Genomic DNA, 16861 nt, shown 5'->3' with positions numbered 1-16861 from the left:
ACGCTCACGCTCACGCTCTGTGTATGGCCTATCATTATTATGCATGTTGGCTTGGATGGACATATAACTTCGTTCTGTTTTGGGCAGGTGGGTAAAGATGATCTGGATGGTGCTAAGGCAGCAGTGACTCCAGGTTCAAAGCCCCTGAACTATCCTCTCATTAACCAGTACAGTTTAACTCTTGGGCAGGACATGTGTCTGCATGACACCAAATCCCTCATCAAGTGTGTGGATTCTCTTTCCTTCATCGTACGCGATGCCGCCCATGTCACTCCAGAAAACTTTGAACTTTGTGTTAAAGCCATACGAGTGTTTGTGGAGGCTAGCCTTAATGGAGGTACGTATCTCTTATACAACAAAGTAACAGAGTCAGAAATTAACCCGGGCTTTTGGTAAAAATGCCACTGAAATGAATAAAAGTTCCCTAAAATTCAAGATACAAGATCAAAAAATCCCCCTGTACTCATGCTTGTTAAATTTCTAACATATGATGTAGTTAAGCAATATCACATTAGCAAGAGTGCTGTTTTTCACAAATATCAGCACAAAGATTAAATTGATTGAGTGAATAATTCAATGACCCATACAAAGTCCCATGCTTCATTCCTGAAGTCTTAATGATTCTAAGACTCACTTAAGACAGTAGCTTATTGCCAGTTAATGGCCTTATTAATGCAATTATAATTTAAGAAATTTGCCACCTCTGCAGTGAAACGATAGCTTTTGTTGATACCAAATTTATTTGATTGGTAACAGCCCTATAGTGTATTTTTCTAATTACAGTTACTGATAAATATATTTAATACTGTTAGAAATCAAATGCCCTTATGAAGGTAAAAATGCCCCCTGCTTATGCATGCGATGTGAAATGGTTATTTCTTGTATACTTTCATTGCTGAATATGTTGATCATTGACACTGAAACCTGCCCATCTTATGGGAAACAGATGAATTATCTAACAAATATGAATTATCATATTCACATGACCACACGACACAGCCATTGCTCCAGTTAACATGTTGCCACATTTACAAAATATTTAGTGTTGCCATAGTACAAGGTACATTTCAAACACTGAAATTGTCATTCCAAACAAACCTATTGGAGGACATTTTGTTTAAACTTCACCTAGGAAGTTAGACTCCTTGGGGGATTAGAGTGTCTGCCTCACTTCCGTGGCTTTGTAATTGGATGTGTCAGTGCCTGTAAGCTCTTTAGTGCTGTATCTTGAGCTGTGCTCCACTGGTGAGTTATTTAACTTGGGGGCAATTTAACTGTCTTGTGTGCCCTCTCCATTTATCCTTCACTCTTGTCTCTCAGTTTTTCTATTTGTGGTGGTCGGCGATCTACAGTAGGCTTATTCAAGACTCATTCAGCACTCTATAGCTCTGCTCTGCCAATCAGCATGGCCTTTTCATGAGCTGGAGGCCTCTGTTTACATGGGAAGAAACTTGCTGTCATCAGGGGCTTACATGCTCACTTTTAGGGCGGCAGATCAGAGTTTTGAGTTTTGCACATGCATTGGATGCAGTACTGTGATAATGGTATGGTAGCTCTGTTCTTCTTTCACTGGAAACAGAACACAATATTTTCTATTGCAATCCCAAAATTGACCAAGATTTGTCAGAGACAGGTTCTTCTAACCAGCAAATGAAAGGGTGTGAAGATGGGCAGTCACATTGAAAAAAGGTCGCTAAAAAAAAATCAGCACCTGTGATTCATTCTCATCATGCGGTGCAGGTTTTTACCATGCTTGACAGTTGTGAGAATGGGGTGGCGTGCACTTGAAAACTTAATTTGATTTCTCTTGTTAGTCACTCTGTTGATTGTTTCTACGCCCTCCGCAGGGTACCGCACCCATGAGAAGAAAAAGAGCCACAAATACGACTCCAAATCCAGCCGGCTCCGAAAGAAGCCACGCGAGAAGGAAGGCACATCGCGGAGAACCAAAGCGTCCAGTCAGCGGCCCGCCCGTTCCCATAGTGACGATGAGGAAGACGAGAGCGTCCCAGCCAGTTACCACACGGTGTCTTTTCAGGTTAGTCTGGACGTAAGTACAACAGCCCTTTCCCTAATTCCTAGATCTGTCCATCGTCATGTTTGCCGATCTGCTCGGTGGGGGAGTGCCGTGTGATCATTTCACATCTGAAACTCTACACTATAGTAAAAACAATAAATGTTCATGCTGTTCTTTGAGGTTTGTTTCATTTTAGAACTTTTAAAATATTACTTGTCAATACTAATACCAGTACAATTTCACATTTGATGCCACAGCAAAAACTAAAATGCTATCGAGCAAAGCTTTATTAAAAAAGTTAAATGTGAGTTATTAAATAACAAAATAAATTAACAAAATTAATAGTTAATTAACAATTAAAACAATAGTCCAAGTATTTCACAATTAAGTACACATTGATTTAAAGTAAGCAGTAATATGATAAAAAAAAAGTACATTTTTAGGTCTCTAACAGCAGCATGAAGTATTCAAGTAAAAATTTAGAAGCTGACAACAAAAGCTCAAAAGATATCTAATGTTTAATTAAACTAATTAAGTTTTGACTGCATTGTTACTAGTTGTCTTTAATGACATTGCCATTAATTATTAGATATTAATAAAAATTTGTCTGAATCTCACTGAGAAGCTGCTATTGCATTGTAATTACGATTATCTGTCATTTTTTCCCCTTTAAGGCTAACTTTGTATTCATTTTTTTATCTAAATGTTTTCAATAATTTTTGATATATACAATTATATTATTGCTGAATTTAATTTATTATACAGATAGCCATATTTTGCTTTAAGAACATCAAGCCTATTTTTGTGACATATTTTCATGACTACTTTTCACACCTCCTCCTAATTCTTAGATTCTAAATTTTAAAATCTTATTATTTAAATATGTGAAGTACATTTGGAAAATCAAGTTATCCTAGTAGTATGTTGTACTGCTGTTAAAAATAATCTCTGACCAAGATGATTTTATTGCTTTATCACAGTAATGACTGACGGGTTTTATGTTTAATATTGATCGAAATATGCTCTTAATTGTAATTTAAAAAGGCATATTACAAAAATGTTAATTATTCAAATATAGCCTTTTTTCCTGTTGAAATATGACCTGACATGTCTTTGTGATGCTTGCCTGGGGAAGCATGCTTTCCCCATATTCATAACCTGAATAGTGCACATAAAAGCAATAGCATGATGTCTGAACAGTATCAAATATATAGCATGATTTTTTTTTTGTCATGTTCTTTCCACCTGTTTACCTCTCCTGTCTCAGTAGTGGTTGTAAAACAATCATTAATAAGATGAAAGTGAGTCTGTTAGAAAAGCAAATATTCATTTAATAGACCAGATATGCCCCTGAGTGTTCAGTGATTATTGAAACAGCCTGTTTGTCCGTGTAGTTGTTAGACCTGATGCATACACTGCACACTCGAGCAGCCGGCATCTACAGCTCTTGGGCAGAGGAACAGCGCCATCTAGAGGATGCTGGCAGAAAGATCGAGGCAGACTCTCAAACATTATGGTCCAGCTGCTGGTGTCCTCTCCTTCAAGGTCAGAGACTAGCCAAAAAGCATATTAGCAAGCCTCATTGTCAATTACAAAGGTTTTTGTCGGAAAAAAAAAAGAGTGATCATTTCAATCTGTTATATCTGATGTTATAGTGAATGCTTTAATGAGATTAAAGAGTTCACCCACAAATAAAAATTCTGCCATACTCACCCTTGTGTTGTTCATAAAGAGATTGTTAAACTAACCTATATGAATTGAAACCGAAGAGATCCGATCACTGTATATGATGTGTGCATTGATTAAAGTTTATATGTGAATAAAAGCCTAAATTAAGTCGGCACCGATAGCCTCGATAGTGTGTTGACGTGTAGCGCCGTTGTGCTTCAGGTGTCCCGTGTTTGAGTTCTGGCTTGTGGACCTTTCCTGATCCTGTCCCCCCTCTCTCCCACTTCACTTACTCTCTTCTGTCAAATAAAGGCAGAAATGCCAAAAAAAAAAAAAGTGATATAAAGTGATTAATTCTCCATAGAAAATTTTGACTAAATTCATATAGATTAGTTTTACGATGTCTTTATGAACTTTGTGAAGTGTCAAAGTGGTAGTTGCGTAGACTGTCAATGAAAGGACAGACATCTTTAAGATTTCATTATAATTATCTTCATTTGTGTTCCAAAGATGAACGAAAGTCTGACAGGTAAAGAGAGTAAATGATAGAATTTTTAATTTTTGGGTGAACTATCCCTTTAAAGGAGGTGGATGTTCAGAGATGCTGTATAACTTGTGCGTTTTGGCTTTGTAGGTATGGCTTGGTTGTGCTGTGATGCACGGAGGCAAGTCCGCATGCAAGCTCTCACCTACCTACAGAGGGCACTTCTTGTACATGATTTACAAACTTTGGATGCAGTGGAGTGGGAGTCCTGCTTCAACAAGGTAAACTAGTTCTGTGTGACTATATAGTGTTAGTTTGACATGCATTTTAATTTTCACAAAACTCTAATATGTAAAACTGAGAAATGATGGTGATTTCTGTCTTTTTTTAGGTCCTGTTTCCTCTGCTGACAAAACTCCTAGATAACATCAGTCCAGCTGATGTGGGAGGCATGGAGGAGACCAGGATGAGGGCCTGCACACTGCTTTCTAAGGTCTGGCCTTGGACTTCTTTACTTATTAATCCTAATAACTTAAACCTTATTTAAAGAGTGATTGTAAGTGTCTTTGTCTCCTCAGGTGTTCCTGCAGCATCTCTCTCCTCTGCTCTCTCTTCCCACATTTGCTGCCCTCTGGCTCACCATTCTAGACTTCATGGACAAGTACATGCACGCCGGCTCCAGCGACCTTCTGGTAAGATGCTCTCAGATAGTGAGGAATATAGCGAGGGATATTAAATTAAATTATACCCCCCAACCTGTTCTCATCATTTTACCTTCATGTCATCTTAAACCTGTATTATATTAACAATGACTAACGTTTCAGTGTATTCCTCAAGCAAAGGTGTAGTATCGCATGAATGGATTTTATGAAACTTTGATACTTGTTTTCTATTTATCTATTTATCTACAGTATATTGAGTGGCAGTATATTGGATTTGTGCATTAAAGTGACAGCAGCTGCTAATATGTCTGCATTAATATTAATCAAGCAACAAAAGAAAAAAAAATCACTCACTGCTTTTGAAGCTTTAAATAGAATCAGTGTTTATGAAAAGAAATCATACAGTGAAGAATTGTGATAAGATTGTGAATCGTGTTCCTGTCTGAAATAAATTGTGATATGTTATTTTGCTATCAATCACTCCTAAATAAGATGTTCATAGATTAACATCAAAAAAGTTCTTAAACCCTGAGCGCTGATGAGTCTGTGTGTGTAACTTTGGTGCACAGCTGGAGGCCATCCCAGAGTCTCTGAAGAACATGCTGCTGGTGATGGACACAGCAGGGATCTTTCACAGCGCAGACTCCCGTACAGGCTACTCAGATTTGTGGGAAATCACCTGGGAGAGGATTGACTGTTTCCTGCCCCATCTGAAGGAGGAGCTCTTCAAACAAGCTGTCATTCCAGGTACTGAGCACTCAAACACAATACTCACATTTAACATTTTAGGTCAACCATGTACAACACAGGTTTGGATTTGGTTTGCTGATATCCTCCGTTTTTTTTTTTTTTTTTGTGCAGAACCTGCGTGTAATCATCCTGTGGAGCCTGTCCCACCGCCTGCTGCCGTTACCCCAGCCTCTCCCCCTGTGCCAGCCCCCTCACCAGTGCCAGCTGCCCCCGCAGAGCCAAACACCCCCAGCAGACCCGCGTCACCCCAGGATACGCCCACACCTAGTGCCAACGGTGATCGTAAGCATCATTTAGACACATTTTACACATTGAATAGGAGTGGGTGGTATAACATTACTATGGGTATAGTTTTTACCAAAGGTTTACTTTACTTTTCACAAAAAGCTATATTTATTTCATCAAAAGTACAGTATAAACAGTAATATTCTGAAATATTGTTAAAATTGTAAATAAAAGTTTTCTATTTTAACATATTTTAAAATGTAATTTATTCCTGTGATGCATAGCTGAATTTTCAGCATTATTACTCCAGTCTTCAGTGTCACATGATCCTTCAGAAATCATGCTGATATGATGATTAGTCATTAGATGAAAAGTTTTTTAAAATTAATATGTTTTTACTGCTTAATATTTTTGATAGATGATAGAATTATTATTTTTTTTGTAATATTATTAATGTCTTTACTGGCACATTTGATCAATTTAATGCATTCTTGACGAATAAAAGCATTAAGTTTTCCTTTCTTCTTTATTACAAACTTTTGAAAGGTAGTACATAATGGTTTCCACAAAAATTGATAATGTGACTAATGATGCACATAATTCAGTTTATTCAACATTGATGTTTCTTGAGCAGCAAATCAACATATTATAATGTTTTCTGAAAGATCACATGACATTAAGACTGGAGTAATGATGTTGAAATTTTATAATGTTTTCTGATATATATATATATATATATATATATATATATATATATATATATATATATATATATATATATATACAGTTTTCAAATTGCAGTAATATTTCACAATATTTTTGTGAAAATTTCCCAAACTTTTGAAGAATATTGTATATCAAAATATATATTTTTTTCTCAATGAATATTGTCAAAATTGTGAACTTTTCTGCTTTCTTTCCTCTGTGCAGGATCAGACAGATCATCTCCAGTTCCTCCCTCAACACCTCCGATGCCCACTCCAGCAAAGATGGGTCCTCCTGAGTCCCTGCTGCCACCTCTGGGCCAGTCTCCACTCATCCTGCAGCCCCTTGCCTCTCCGCTGCAAGTGGGCGTCCCGCCGATGTCCCTGCCCATCATCCTGAACCCAGCTCTCATAGAGGCTACCTCACCCGTGCCCCTGCTGCCCCGGCCACCACCGACTGACCCGCCCCTCAAACATCAGCCCAAAGAGTGCGTCTGAAGGAGAGGCATCTGATTTGACTGTTCTCCTGCACGTGTGCACTCGCTGTAGCCCACACTATTGAATTATGTAACAGCGGGACCTGGAACAAGACCGCGTGAGAGGACATTGACATGCATGGTTGCCTCTCCTCTTTTCAAACATCAAAGCAACTTCCAAACCGCTCGGATTTGAATGTCCTTCAGTTAGAGATGTTCCATAGATGGTCCTATTTATTCAAAACAGGAAGGTGCCACCCTGGAGGACAGATCATTATTGATGGGACTGGATTTCGGTCGGTTAGGTCAGAGCAGATTTTAATGTATCAGTACTCAGGCAGTGATCACAGAGAATGGCTGATGGGTAGTGTGTACTGCACACTGGGTTCAACTAATGAAACCGTAAAAAAAATCTACATTAGTGTTGCAGCTTTTATCACCGCTCCAGCTAAATAAAACTGTACAGTATAATGAAGAAAACATAATTTATTTTGACAATTCATATTGTTTCTTATTGTGGCTTTTACACTTTAATTATATAGTTTTGCCGTAAATTGCTCCAGAGAAATGTAGCCACATAATGTTTGCCATTCATGGTTCATTAGTGAGAAAATTAAAAGCACAGTTCACCCAAACATTAAAATTCTGTCATCCTTTACTCACCCTCATGTCATTTCAAATCTGTGTGAATTTCTTTCTTCTGTGGACATTCTGTAGAAAGTTGGAAACCAAACAACCTAGTCACCAATTGACTATCTATTGTATGGACCATAACATTTCTTTAAATATCTTTGATGTTCCTCAGAAGAAGGAAAGTCATTCAGGTTTGGAACAACATGAGGGTGAGTAAAGGATGACTGAATGTTCATTTTGGGTGAACTGTCCCTTTAAGTCCAGTTCTTTTAGTTAAAACAATAAAATATGGCTTGTTTTGATGACACCATGTAATTATTGTGCATCTCTACAACATTCCAGACACATCACTGATGTTTTCAACTAAACGAACCAGCGAAACTCTGTATGTCAGGTTTAATTTTATTTTGATGGGTATTTTTATTGGTAAGTTGTCTTAAAGAGAGGTGGTTTTGTTGCTCGTGTTTATGCTGTATCACTGAGGCACTTCTGCTCTTTGTAGCTCTCCCTTTCAAGAATTACTCCTGGACAATACATAATTTTTTCCAAATATATGTGTCTGCTGTTCTTTCTATTAACTGTATCGCTTTATTGCGGTGATCTCGGCTCTGGAAAGTTTACAGACCACTTTTAGTTTGCTATGATTTAATGAATGCTTCATGAGAAGTAGATCTCAGAAGAGAGCTATAAAATTCACTAATATAAAAGTATAATAGCTCTCAGACCTGCACCTCCTTCCATCAGCCAAGACCACCCACGAGCAGCTCGAGTGCGTTTAGCGATCAGCGTTTGACCTGAGACTTATGCTGTGTTTGGATCAGTACCGAGACTGTAGGTTCGTCAGAGAATGATACTGTAATTTAATGTAGGTTGTCACTGCAGTGACAGCAGATCAATGATCACACCATCACAAACCTAAGAGGTGGCCGTGAACAGATGGACGTTTTCTTTTCTTTGTATGTTCACTTGTTGTATTGCATTCTTAGATACATCAGGAACTACTTCTGTAGTCAACAGGTAATTCAATGAAAATAATCTGTATATATATATATGAATAAAAGTTAATGTACTTTTTACAGTGTAATAAATATATAATGTAAAATATCCTAATCCTGTGTCATTGTTTTCTCTTACATGTCAATTATGTTTTATTTCTTTAATTAGAATCATTTAGGAGGCTAAAAATTCTGCTCTTCACTCACTCTCGTGCCGGTGTTCTGAAATATTTGGTGTCTGAGATTTTCTGTGACACTGGGCGGAGCTTACATGAATATTCATGAATTTCCTGTTTGGCGTTAAAGCACCACCAAAATTATTAGTGCTCTTCGGATCACAGAAACTAAAATTTAATTTTACCTTCTATCTAATTTAAGCTTTTTTTTTTTAAACCTGTTCATTTGTAGATTGTGTCCTTATGTTTGGTTTAATGATTACAGCAGTTGGTTTGCAAGGGGTGTCATGAGGAGGATATACACTCAAAATACTTAATGGCTGTTGGCTCATTAGTTTAAGTAATTTTTGTTGTGTACTAATGTTTTACTTTGAGAGTCTGTAAAACTGTTGACAACTGGTATAAATGCATCCTTCGTGGCATAATAAAGTTTACGTTGTGATAATTCTGTGTCATTCCTTATTGTTTTAGTTGGTAGCCTACATAACTTAAACCAGACTTTAATATTAAATAAATGTTGCTATTATTGTTATTCTTTTTAATTAATTCATTAATGGTTAAATTATAAAACCATGCTATAATTTCAGAATGTTTTAGTCCAATCACTCTTAAGGAAAATGGTTCTAAACAGTACCAGAAAAGGGTTCTTTGGCTTGTAACAATAGCAGAACCCTTTTTATAGGGTTCCAAATAGAACCATGCTTTGAAAATGCTATGTAGGACTTTAAAGGTGTGATAAATAACCTTTTTAATGATAGTTTTTCATTAATATTAGTATATTAATATAATTATTATTAGTATTATTTGTATATAATATTTATTAATATTGTTGTTGTTTTGTTTTGGGTTTTTTTACCTCTATATCTGTCTGGTCTTATAATATATTCAAGTGTCTATTAGGGTTTTACATTAAATCGACGACAACAACAATGTCAATTAGGTACTTTTATTTTATATAATGACCTGAAAAAAAATAAAAATTAAAATTAAAAAAACAGCAAAGGACCAGCAAAAACCAGCACCAAAACATACCTAACCAGCATATGCTGTTTTTTTTCAGCAGGGTATAATTTCCATTTTTGTGCAGACTATACCTTTAATCTACATTGGAGGTTGATTTATACTGCCAAGCTCATTAAAAAAAATGAAAGCAATCCATAGGTCACGTGACTAGTGTGAGCCCTTTAGGGTTTGCCATTGATGACATCTGATGCATCTAATTAGTTCCCAGCGAAGGGAACTTGCAGCAGTTCAGACTCACATTTCACTGCTGGTTATATATTCTCTATATAATCGTGTATTTGACGAATAAAAAATCTCTTGAATCAAATCCACTTTATTTGCTGCTTGTTATTGCAAACTGGTGTCTTACTGTATTATTTTAATGTATTATCCTAAATATGAACACACTGGTTTGTAGTGCAGTTTTACGGTTGTGGCTAGAACAGGATACATCTCCGAATGGAAACTAACAGTGAAATTTAATTTTCTACCTATTCAATTGTTTTATTAACATCTACACTTACCCAACCCTAAACCTACCTCTGCAATAATGCAAAAATAGTCATTATTGTTGTACAGTGTGACATAAATTTCACCGTATTAATATGCGCATGCCAAGTTTATGTTGTTCCAAATCTGTATGCCTTACTTTCTTCTGTGTAACACAGATGGTGTGTTTTTTGTCCACACACTGGAAGCAAAGGGAACTGAAACTGTTTGGTTGCCAACATATTTCAAGATATCTTTTATGTTCTGCAGAAGAAAGAAAGTCATAAAGGTTTGGAATGACACAAGTATGAGTAAATTAAGTCGTATGTGAATGGAAACTTGTATGGAAAAAGAGCACTCAACCTGTGGTGTAAAACATTTTTTTATTTCAAAGCAGAACAAGAAACACTTTTTTTTTTTGATAAAACAAAACGGTCAGAAACCACACATGATATCTAGCCAAAAACAACGGTCAAAAGTTCAACTCTGAACATGGAATGTAAAAAGATCATTCTAAGGATAAAAATGGCAAACAATGAGGATTAAGTAGATCTAGTCTAAATGAATGTCTTTACTTTAAAGGAGAACAGTGAAACATAAATGTGTACAGTACATCACTCACAAATATCCTTGTTTAAACACCTTCAAATAATCTGTTGTCAAAAACATATACCTACAACATCTTTCACCAAGCTGCACTACACTCCACTTAGTACGCTCCTACTAGCCTGGATACACTCTCCGCTAAAGCTCACGTTCAACTCATTTCACCTTCCCACGACGACGAGGCCGACAAAACCAGTCAAAGCAAACTAAAACAGAGCTGCATCGAGGCGTTACACTTTCAAAAGAAATCAAACCCACGACTTGACATCACTTGGCGTCCATCTTTGCCATCTCCTGCAGGTATATCCCAATGCTCTCGCTGTCAAACAGAACAAAGTAAATGTTCTTCAGAGAGGAAGTGGTTGCTGAGACAAAATGGTTCGAAATGGCCTTCAGTATTAGCTGGGCTGCTGTCTGCTTCGGGAAACCATTTCTGGGGGAACAAAAATCAAAGAGGTGAGATGATTTCTGGTTTCTAGGAACGATTTCTCACCACATTTGCATCGGAACAGAACTGCACATCTAGTTCACTATCCATGATTGTGATGCTCACCGTCCGGCGGGTAGCGAAGGGAAGGCCACCGACTTGAGCTTCTTCTCCTCGGCAGCAGACAGACAGTTCTTGACTGTTTTCTCCAGCTGATCTTCGCACTTCTCTGAACCCCACTGAGGAACGTGACAATGGATGATGAAACGTGCTGCCATCCCATTGGCTTGGCTCACAGCGACTGCAGAGCAGAGGGAATAAGAAACGCTCCAGTCAGAACAGCAGCAGTCTTGCTTCAGTATCTACTGGGGATTTCTTTCCACACTTTTTGATCAAACAATCAAAGGACTGAGGGAAACGAGTACTTGTTTTGGGCTGATTAAATATGGTATGTCAGGTAACAATCTTCGTAGAACACTTCTTAGTGTACAAATGTCTCCAAGCTATAAAAATCTTCAATTACTACTGAAGATTACGCTCATTTCCACGACTTTTCCAGGCACGTTAATCGCTACAAATCGTTGGTATCCATGATGGTTGTACTTTTTTCCTATATTAATATATTTAACAAGGTCATTTCCTGCCTCTTTGAACATTGCTAGAGCACACACACACACTAATTCGAGTCTGCTTGTGTCAAGAAATGTATGAGACTTCAACCTGATGCGACCTCCAAAGGACCCTGGCTTTTTCTCAGCTCCTTGACGGTCTCTAGGAAATCTTTTCCTCCTGCTTTCTCCAGAGCGTTACCTGTTATAGCACAGAAAATAAATCAGCTTTTGCCACACATTTCAATATACAGGAAACTGACACTTGCTACACAGATCTAGCATTTTACCATCTAGCGAATGTAATTGACAATAATAATAATAGTAGCTAAAAGCACTGACCGATTCCCTCTTTCAGATCAATCTCTGCGTTTGTGGGATTGATGATTCCCTCCACTTTGATCGTGCCGATTTTGCTGATTTCACTCTCTGTAAGGGACAGCTGATAAACAAACCAGTTAACCCATTATTGCATTAAGTTTGAAATCACCAGTGTATAAGCAGATTTTTAAAAAGCACAACTGTCATAAGTGATAAGCACAGCTATCTCCACCTTTTGTCCAAGGAACAAGCTTTTCGCGGAGAGAATAGTAAAGCCCTCTCCTGGTCCGTCTTCCACTGTTGTGTTGGCGTCTGCTTCTTTGTCATTCTCTGTGCTTTTCTGCATGAAAGAAACATTTTTTAGTGTTCTCGCAGACAAACATGGTACCAGGGCAAAACATGCATGACACTGCACGCACTTTGGGTTTGCGGCCTGGTTTTCCTTTGCTCTTTTTGCTGGGTTTCTTGATGGGTTTCCGGTTCACCCTCTTCTCTGGGACGGTCACCTGAGTCTCCACCTTCACCCTGCCTCCTCTCTTCTTGGAGAGCAGCTCAGGATGGATGCGAGGCAGAACGCCACCGTTTGATATGGTCACCCCTCTGAGCAACTATTCAATAATATAGAAAAACCAACTCACTTACAAGGACTCCAATTGTCAAAATGCAGATCCTAAAACGTTTAGCAGAGCTACACCTCCAGTCAAAAGAAGCCTCTTATGCTCTCCACAGCTGCTTACAAAGAGTGTGCTAAACATTAACCCTACCCGACCTCAGTCTATTTAACATGTAATTCATTACGTGGTTGAGTTCTTCATCATTGGCCACAGCCAGCTTGATGTGTCTTGGAGTGATTCTCCCCTTCTTGTTGTCTCTTGCTGCGTTTCCAGCCAACTCCAAGATCTCAGCTACAAAAACATCAGTGCAACAGAGACTCTGTATAAGTATTCTATATCATGTAATATAATGAAATGATTGCATAATAGCAATAGATTTTTTTTTTTGGTAAAACATTATTTCATTCCACAGCAAAGGAGGATCTGGATTCCCACCTGCTAAGTACTCAATGACAGCTGCCATGTAGACGGGGGCGCCCATGCCGATGCGATACTTATGGGTTCCTGTGCGCAAGTAACGCATCATCCTCCCGACAGGAAAAATGACTCCTGCCCGGGCAGAACGAGACAGCTTGGTGATCTTTTTCTTTCCTCCTCTGGCTGACATCCTGCCTTTTCTGTGGAGAAAAAATCAAATGCCTTTTGATCAAGGTAAGGATCCTCGTAATCCAAACATCAGTCGTGCGACCCACCTCCTCTTGACTCACAGTGCACCTGGATGGAGTACCTACAGAGGAATCAAGACAAAACGATTCATTCATTAACATCTCCGAATGTGAACTCAACAGTCTCCATCTGCTTCAACAGATCATTCACATTAATGACTAAATTAGCACGACAACAACGCTAATACATGGGCACATTAAAAAGTTACAGCTTTTTGGCCACAATTTAAGGATAAAGGGAGGGACTTTTCAATCCACTGATGTTTGATGACACAAAAAGTTCAAATTTGGTTAACTAAGATCAGCAAATTTGCGTGACGAGATGTATGACCAAAAAACGAAATATTGATCACTTGGCTAAAATCAAAGAACACACTCTTCAAAGCTGCAGGAATGCAGTGTTGTGGGAAAGTGGAGAAGATGGTATATTTACACATTTTTAAAAAAAAATTACATTTGCTGTGTTGTATTATATATTAAAACTAAATCCCGAGGGCGATGTCATATCCTGTTTGTTTATCCAAAGAAAATTTGCATGCCTTAAATTGTAGTGTGACTTCAAAGTTAGTGCAGTGCTTAATAAAAAACTTTTTTGATTTTTTATTTTATTAACAAAGACATCTCTTCTGACTGCCGTTATCAGTCTCTCTCATTTTTTCCCTTTTATTGAAAGTCATGAAAAGTTTCCTTTTGCTATTTGAGCAAATGGGAATGCAAAAAATGTATTTGTGGTACTCTCTTGAAGTTAACCCCCCGATGCTGAGAAACCCAGAAATGTGAAAAAGGTCTATTATTATTATAATTATATAGTAAGCATACTTTTTTAATGGTTAAAAGTGCTCCAGGTAAAAGTTAAATAAAAAAGCTAAAAGTCCCCAGGGTAAGAACAGCAACAAACAGGTAAGATACAGAGAGACCGAGAAGCCATATAAACTGTTACTTGGATTCCTAATTAATACGTTTTTTATTAATCAATAGTTTCTGTGTTCGTCTCACTGTCAAATCAGTAGTTTATAACATATTTATTTGATAAATAGCCATACAATTAGCAGGATAATGTACATATTGGTGGTCGATATTGAAAAGAAAAAAAAAGCTTAGTTACTTGTTTCTTTTCAATTTATTTTATTATTATTATTTTTTTTCTGTGAATGTGAAATGTGACGTGTCCAGGACACGTTCCTCGCATATTTCATGATATTTACCCATATAAAAATCGTTTATAATCATTGCATTTTCTCGCGTATTCATTATTGTTTGCTATTTTGTATTGTTTTTTTTTGTTTATTTTGTGGAGTTTTTGTTTGTTTTGTGGACTAAAAGTTTGCACAAACTACACAAACATGACCCAGGGTCTGAGAGGCTGTGAAGCGGCGCGTCTCTCAGCCTGCAGCGACCCCGCACTGCCTTCGCCAATTAAAGGCGCAGCGCTTGTTTTAAGATAAACACAGACATTCATAAACACAGAGTGCGATTCCTCCCCGCTATAAAAAGTTTCGCCTCAAATATGTGTGACAAAAGAGCCTCCTCCTGCCAGCAGCAGCACGTTAACACCATTATATTCAGTCAGGATGCGGTACGTGATCGCGAGGCCATCGCCAAATCAGCGATTCAAAGCGAGGCCTCGCCTTAACTTCACTGCTTCTCCATTATACCCGCACAAAACACGGACACGTCTGTATTCCGCACACATTAGGTCGTGCACAAATTCATAATCTTGATTTCTAACCCCGCTCCTCCCACATCAACTCACCCCCATTTTGTTTTTACCTCGTTGCATTTACATACAGTAAAACATCGCACGCGAGTGATGCGTTTGAACGCGACGCGACACAACTGCAACGTTGTTGTTCTAATCAACGCATCTGCAGGCGAGCTGCGTTCAGCTCCGTGTTTTTTAATGCGAACGCGGTAGTCGTCTCGTCGCGCGCGTCGCGTACAGTGTGCTCGAGCCGTATTCGCATGCATTGCATCGCATCGCGCGCTTATCAACTCAATATCTCGTGCCAGTATTTACCTGTTTGTTCTCTACAAATGCGTCATGTACGAAATATATCTGTCCTCTGACAGGCGCAAATGAGGAGTTCCTGGACTTATTCCTATTCCCTGTCCTTGTGTGCTGAGCCTCTGCTGTTCCTTAAAAAAAAAAAAAAAAAATGTACAGCGAGAGAGAGAGAGAAAGAGAGAGACACACACACCGCGAAAAACTACAGCAGCCAGTACCAGCGTACTGTCGATGGAGGCAGGCTTTAGGCTACTGCTGCTTCTCATTTAAAAAACATTGCATTCAAAATATGAAATACATTAGAGCGCAGCCAGTGCAGCTCATGCTAAATGCACATGTAAGCGAACATGGGATATATTATGTGTATGTAATGCATTATCAATCTCATCCAAGAGGCGGTTTTTGAGAGCACCGTGCAAAAATAATTAATCACAGACAGCTGCAGGTGACTGGGAGATGGATACTTACTGTAAAAATCTCTCTTCACCTGGTCTCTACACGATGGCGTGTTGATCTTCATTCATTTTCACCTCTCCTGGCGCCTAATGAACTCAATCTGATGTGCGCTTTGAAAAATTAACCTGTGCTAGACCGAACTGGTTCTGCAGAGGGCAGTCAGAGACCAGAATTCGGACGCGCTGGTGTGTTGCTGTGGGCCGGTAGGGGGCGGTGTTGTATTGTGTTGGGTTGGGTTATGTTTCCCCAGAGCCCATCAGACAAGGACCAGCTCTGCTCTGGGACGACCCAGAATCAAATATTAATCTTTAATGTACATTTCAAGCATGCACATTGCATAAAATATGTTCTAAATTTGTAATTTTGCACATTCAAGTTACAAATAGCAGGACTGCGAGAAACATCTTTAATCAGACACCTAATCAGGTTTGGTTTTCATCCAAAATATTGCTTGCTGAAGGGTTTTTAATCTTCTAGATGCCATGGTTCCCAAATATGATCATCCTTATGTGAGAAACCCCATCCTAAAATTTAAAAGACAGCTATATATTTAGAAGACCCAAATTATAGCTACTGTGAATTAGAGTTATTAGTTGCTCACTAAATTACTGTACTGGGTGTCAAGTTTTGATTATTCTTCAGCTGAAAAAAAAAAAAATCTGACAGTTCTAAATGTTCTGATTCTATATTGTTTCCTCGGTGTCCTTATCATAATAGCTGTGGTGTGGACTTTATTAAAACTTCATTGTTGATATTATCATTATCATTAATGTTACAGTTATTGTCCTTGGTGTGAGCAGACCTTTACTGTACTAGATTGTTTTTTTTTTTTTTAAATCTTATTTAACCATATCCACAGAGACCCTTCTTACTCAATC

At 38.1% G+C, this 16861-nt stretch overlaps 2 protein-coding genes across 5 annotated transcripts in view; one reads left to right on the top strand and one right to left on the bottom strand.

Annotated features, from left to right (window-relative positions):
- Positions 1-9235, top strand: part of LOC109101265 (Golgi-specific brefeldin A-resistance guanine nucleotide exchange factor 1-like) — a 72465-nt gene extending 63230 nt beyond the window's left edge. The window contains exons 32-40 of the mRNA XM_042736429.1: positions 88-337; positions 1848-2050; positions 3412-3562; positions 4320-4450; positions 4561-4662; positions 4748-4861; positions 5401-5578; positions 5693-5863; positions 6737-9235. Coding sequence (XP_042592363.1) covers positions 88-337; positions 1848-2050; positions 3412-3562; positions 4320-4450; positions 4561-4662; positions 4748-4861; positions 5401-5578; positions 5693-5863; positions 6737-7008 — 1572 coding nt within the window. The 3' untranslated portion in view covers positions 7009-9235. The remainder of the gene's footprint in view (positions 1-87; positions 338-1847; positions 2051-3411; positions 3563-4319; positions 4451-4560; positions 4663-4747; positions 4862-5400; positions 5579-5692; positions 5864-6736) is intronic.
- A 1412-nt stretch (positions 9236-10647) lies between these two features.
- On the bottom strand, positions 10648-16145 carry LOC109101027 (core histone macro-H2A.2-like). Of its 4 annotated transcripts, XM_042736425.1 has the most exons (11): positions 15996-16145; positions 15540-15658; positions 13550-13584; positions 13293-13474; positions 13042-13148; positions 12663-12851; positions 12476-12583; positions 12265-12364; positions 12035-12124; positions 11441-11615; positions 10648-11320 (listed from the first exon to the last, which is right to left on the bottom strand). In XM_042736425.1, the coding sequence occupies exons 4-11, from the start codon at positions 13462-13464 to the stop codon at positions 11155-11157; spliced, it is 1107 nt and encodes a 368-aa protein (XP_042592359.1). In that variant the 5' UTR covers positions 13465-13474; positions 13550-13584; positions 15540-15658; positions 15996-16145; the 3' UTR covers positions 10648-11154. The 4 variants fall into 4 exon arrangements, with proteins under 4 accessions (XP_042592359.1, XP_018969983.1, XP_042592362.1 ...); XM_019114438.2 differs by lacking the exon at positions 15540-15658 and having other exon boundaries at positions 15996-16131; XM_042736428.1 differs by lacking the exons at positions 15540-15658; positions 15996-16145 and adding an exon at positions 15293-15453.
- Between the last annotated feature and the right edge of the window lie 716 nt (positions 16146-16861).

Source organism: Cyprinus carpio, chromosome B13 (assembly GCF_018340385.1).
Source record: "Cyprinus carpio isolate SPL01 chromosome B13, ASM1834038v1, whole genome shotgun sequence".
Classification (NCBI taxonomy): Eukaryota; Metazoa; Chordata; class Actinopteri; order Cypriniformes; family Cyprinidae; genus Cyprinus; species Cyprinus carpio.
The sequence above is the reverse complement of the archived record's forward strand: the minus strand, read 5'-3'. Positions and strand labels throughout refer to the sequence as shown.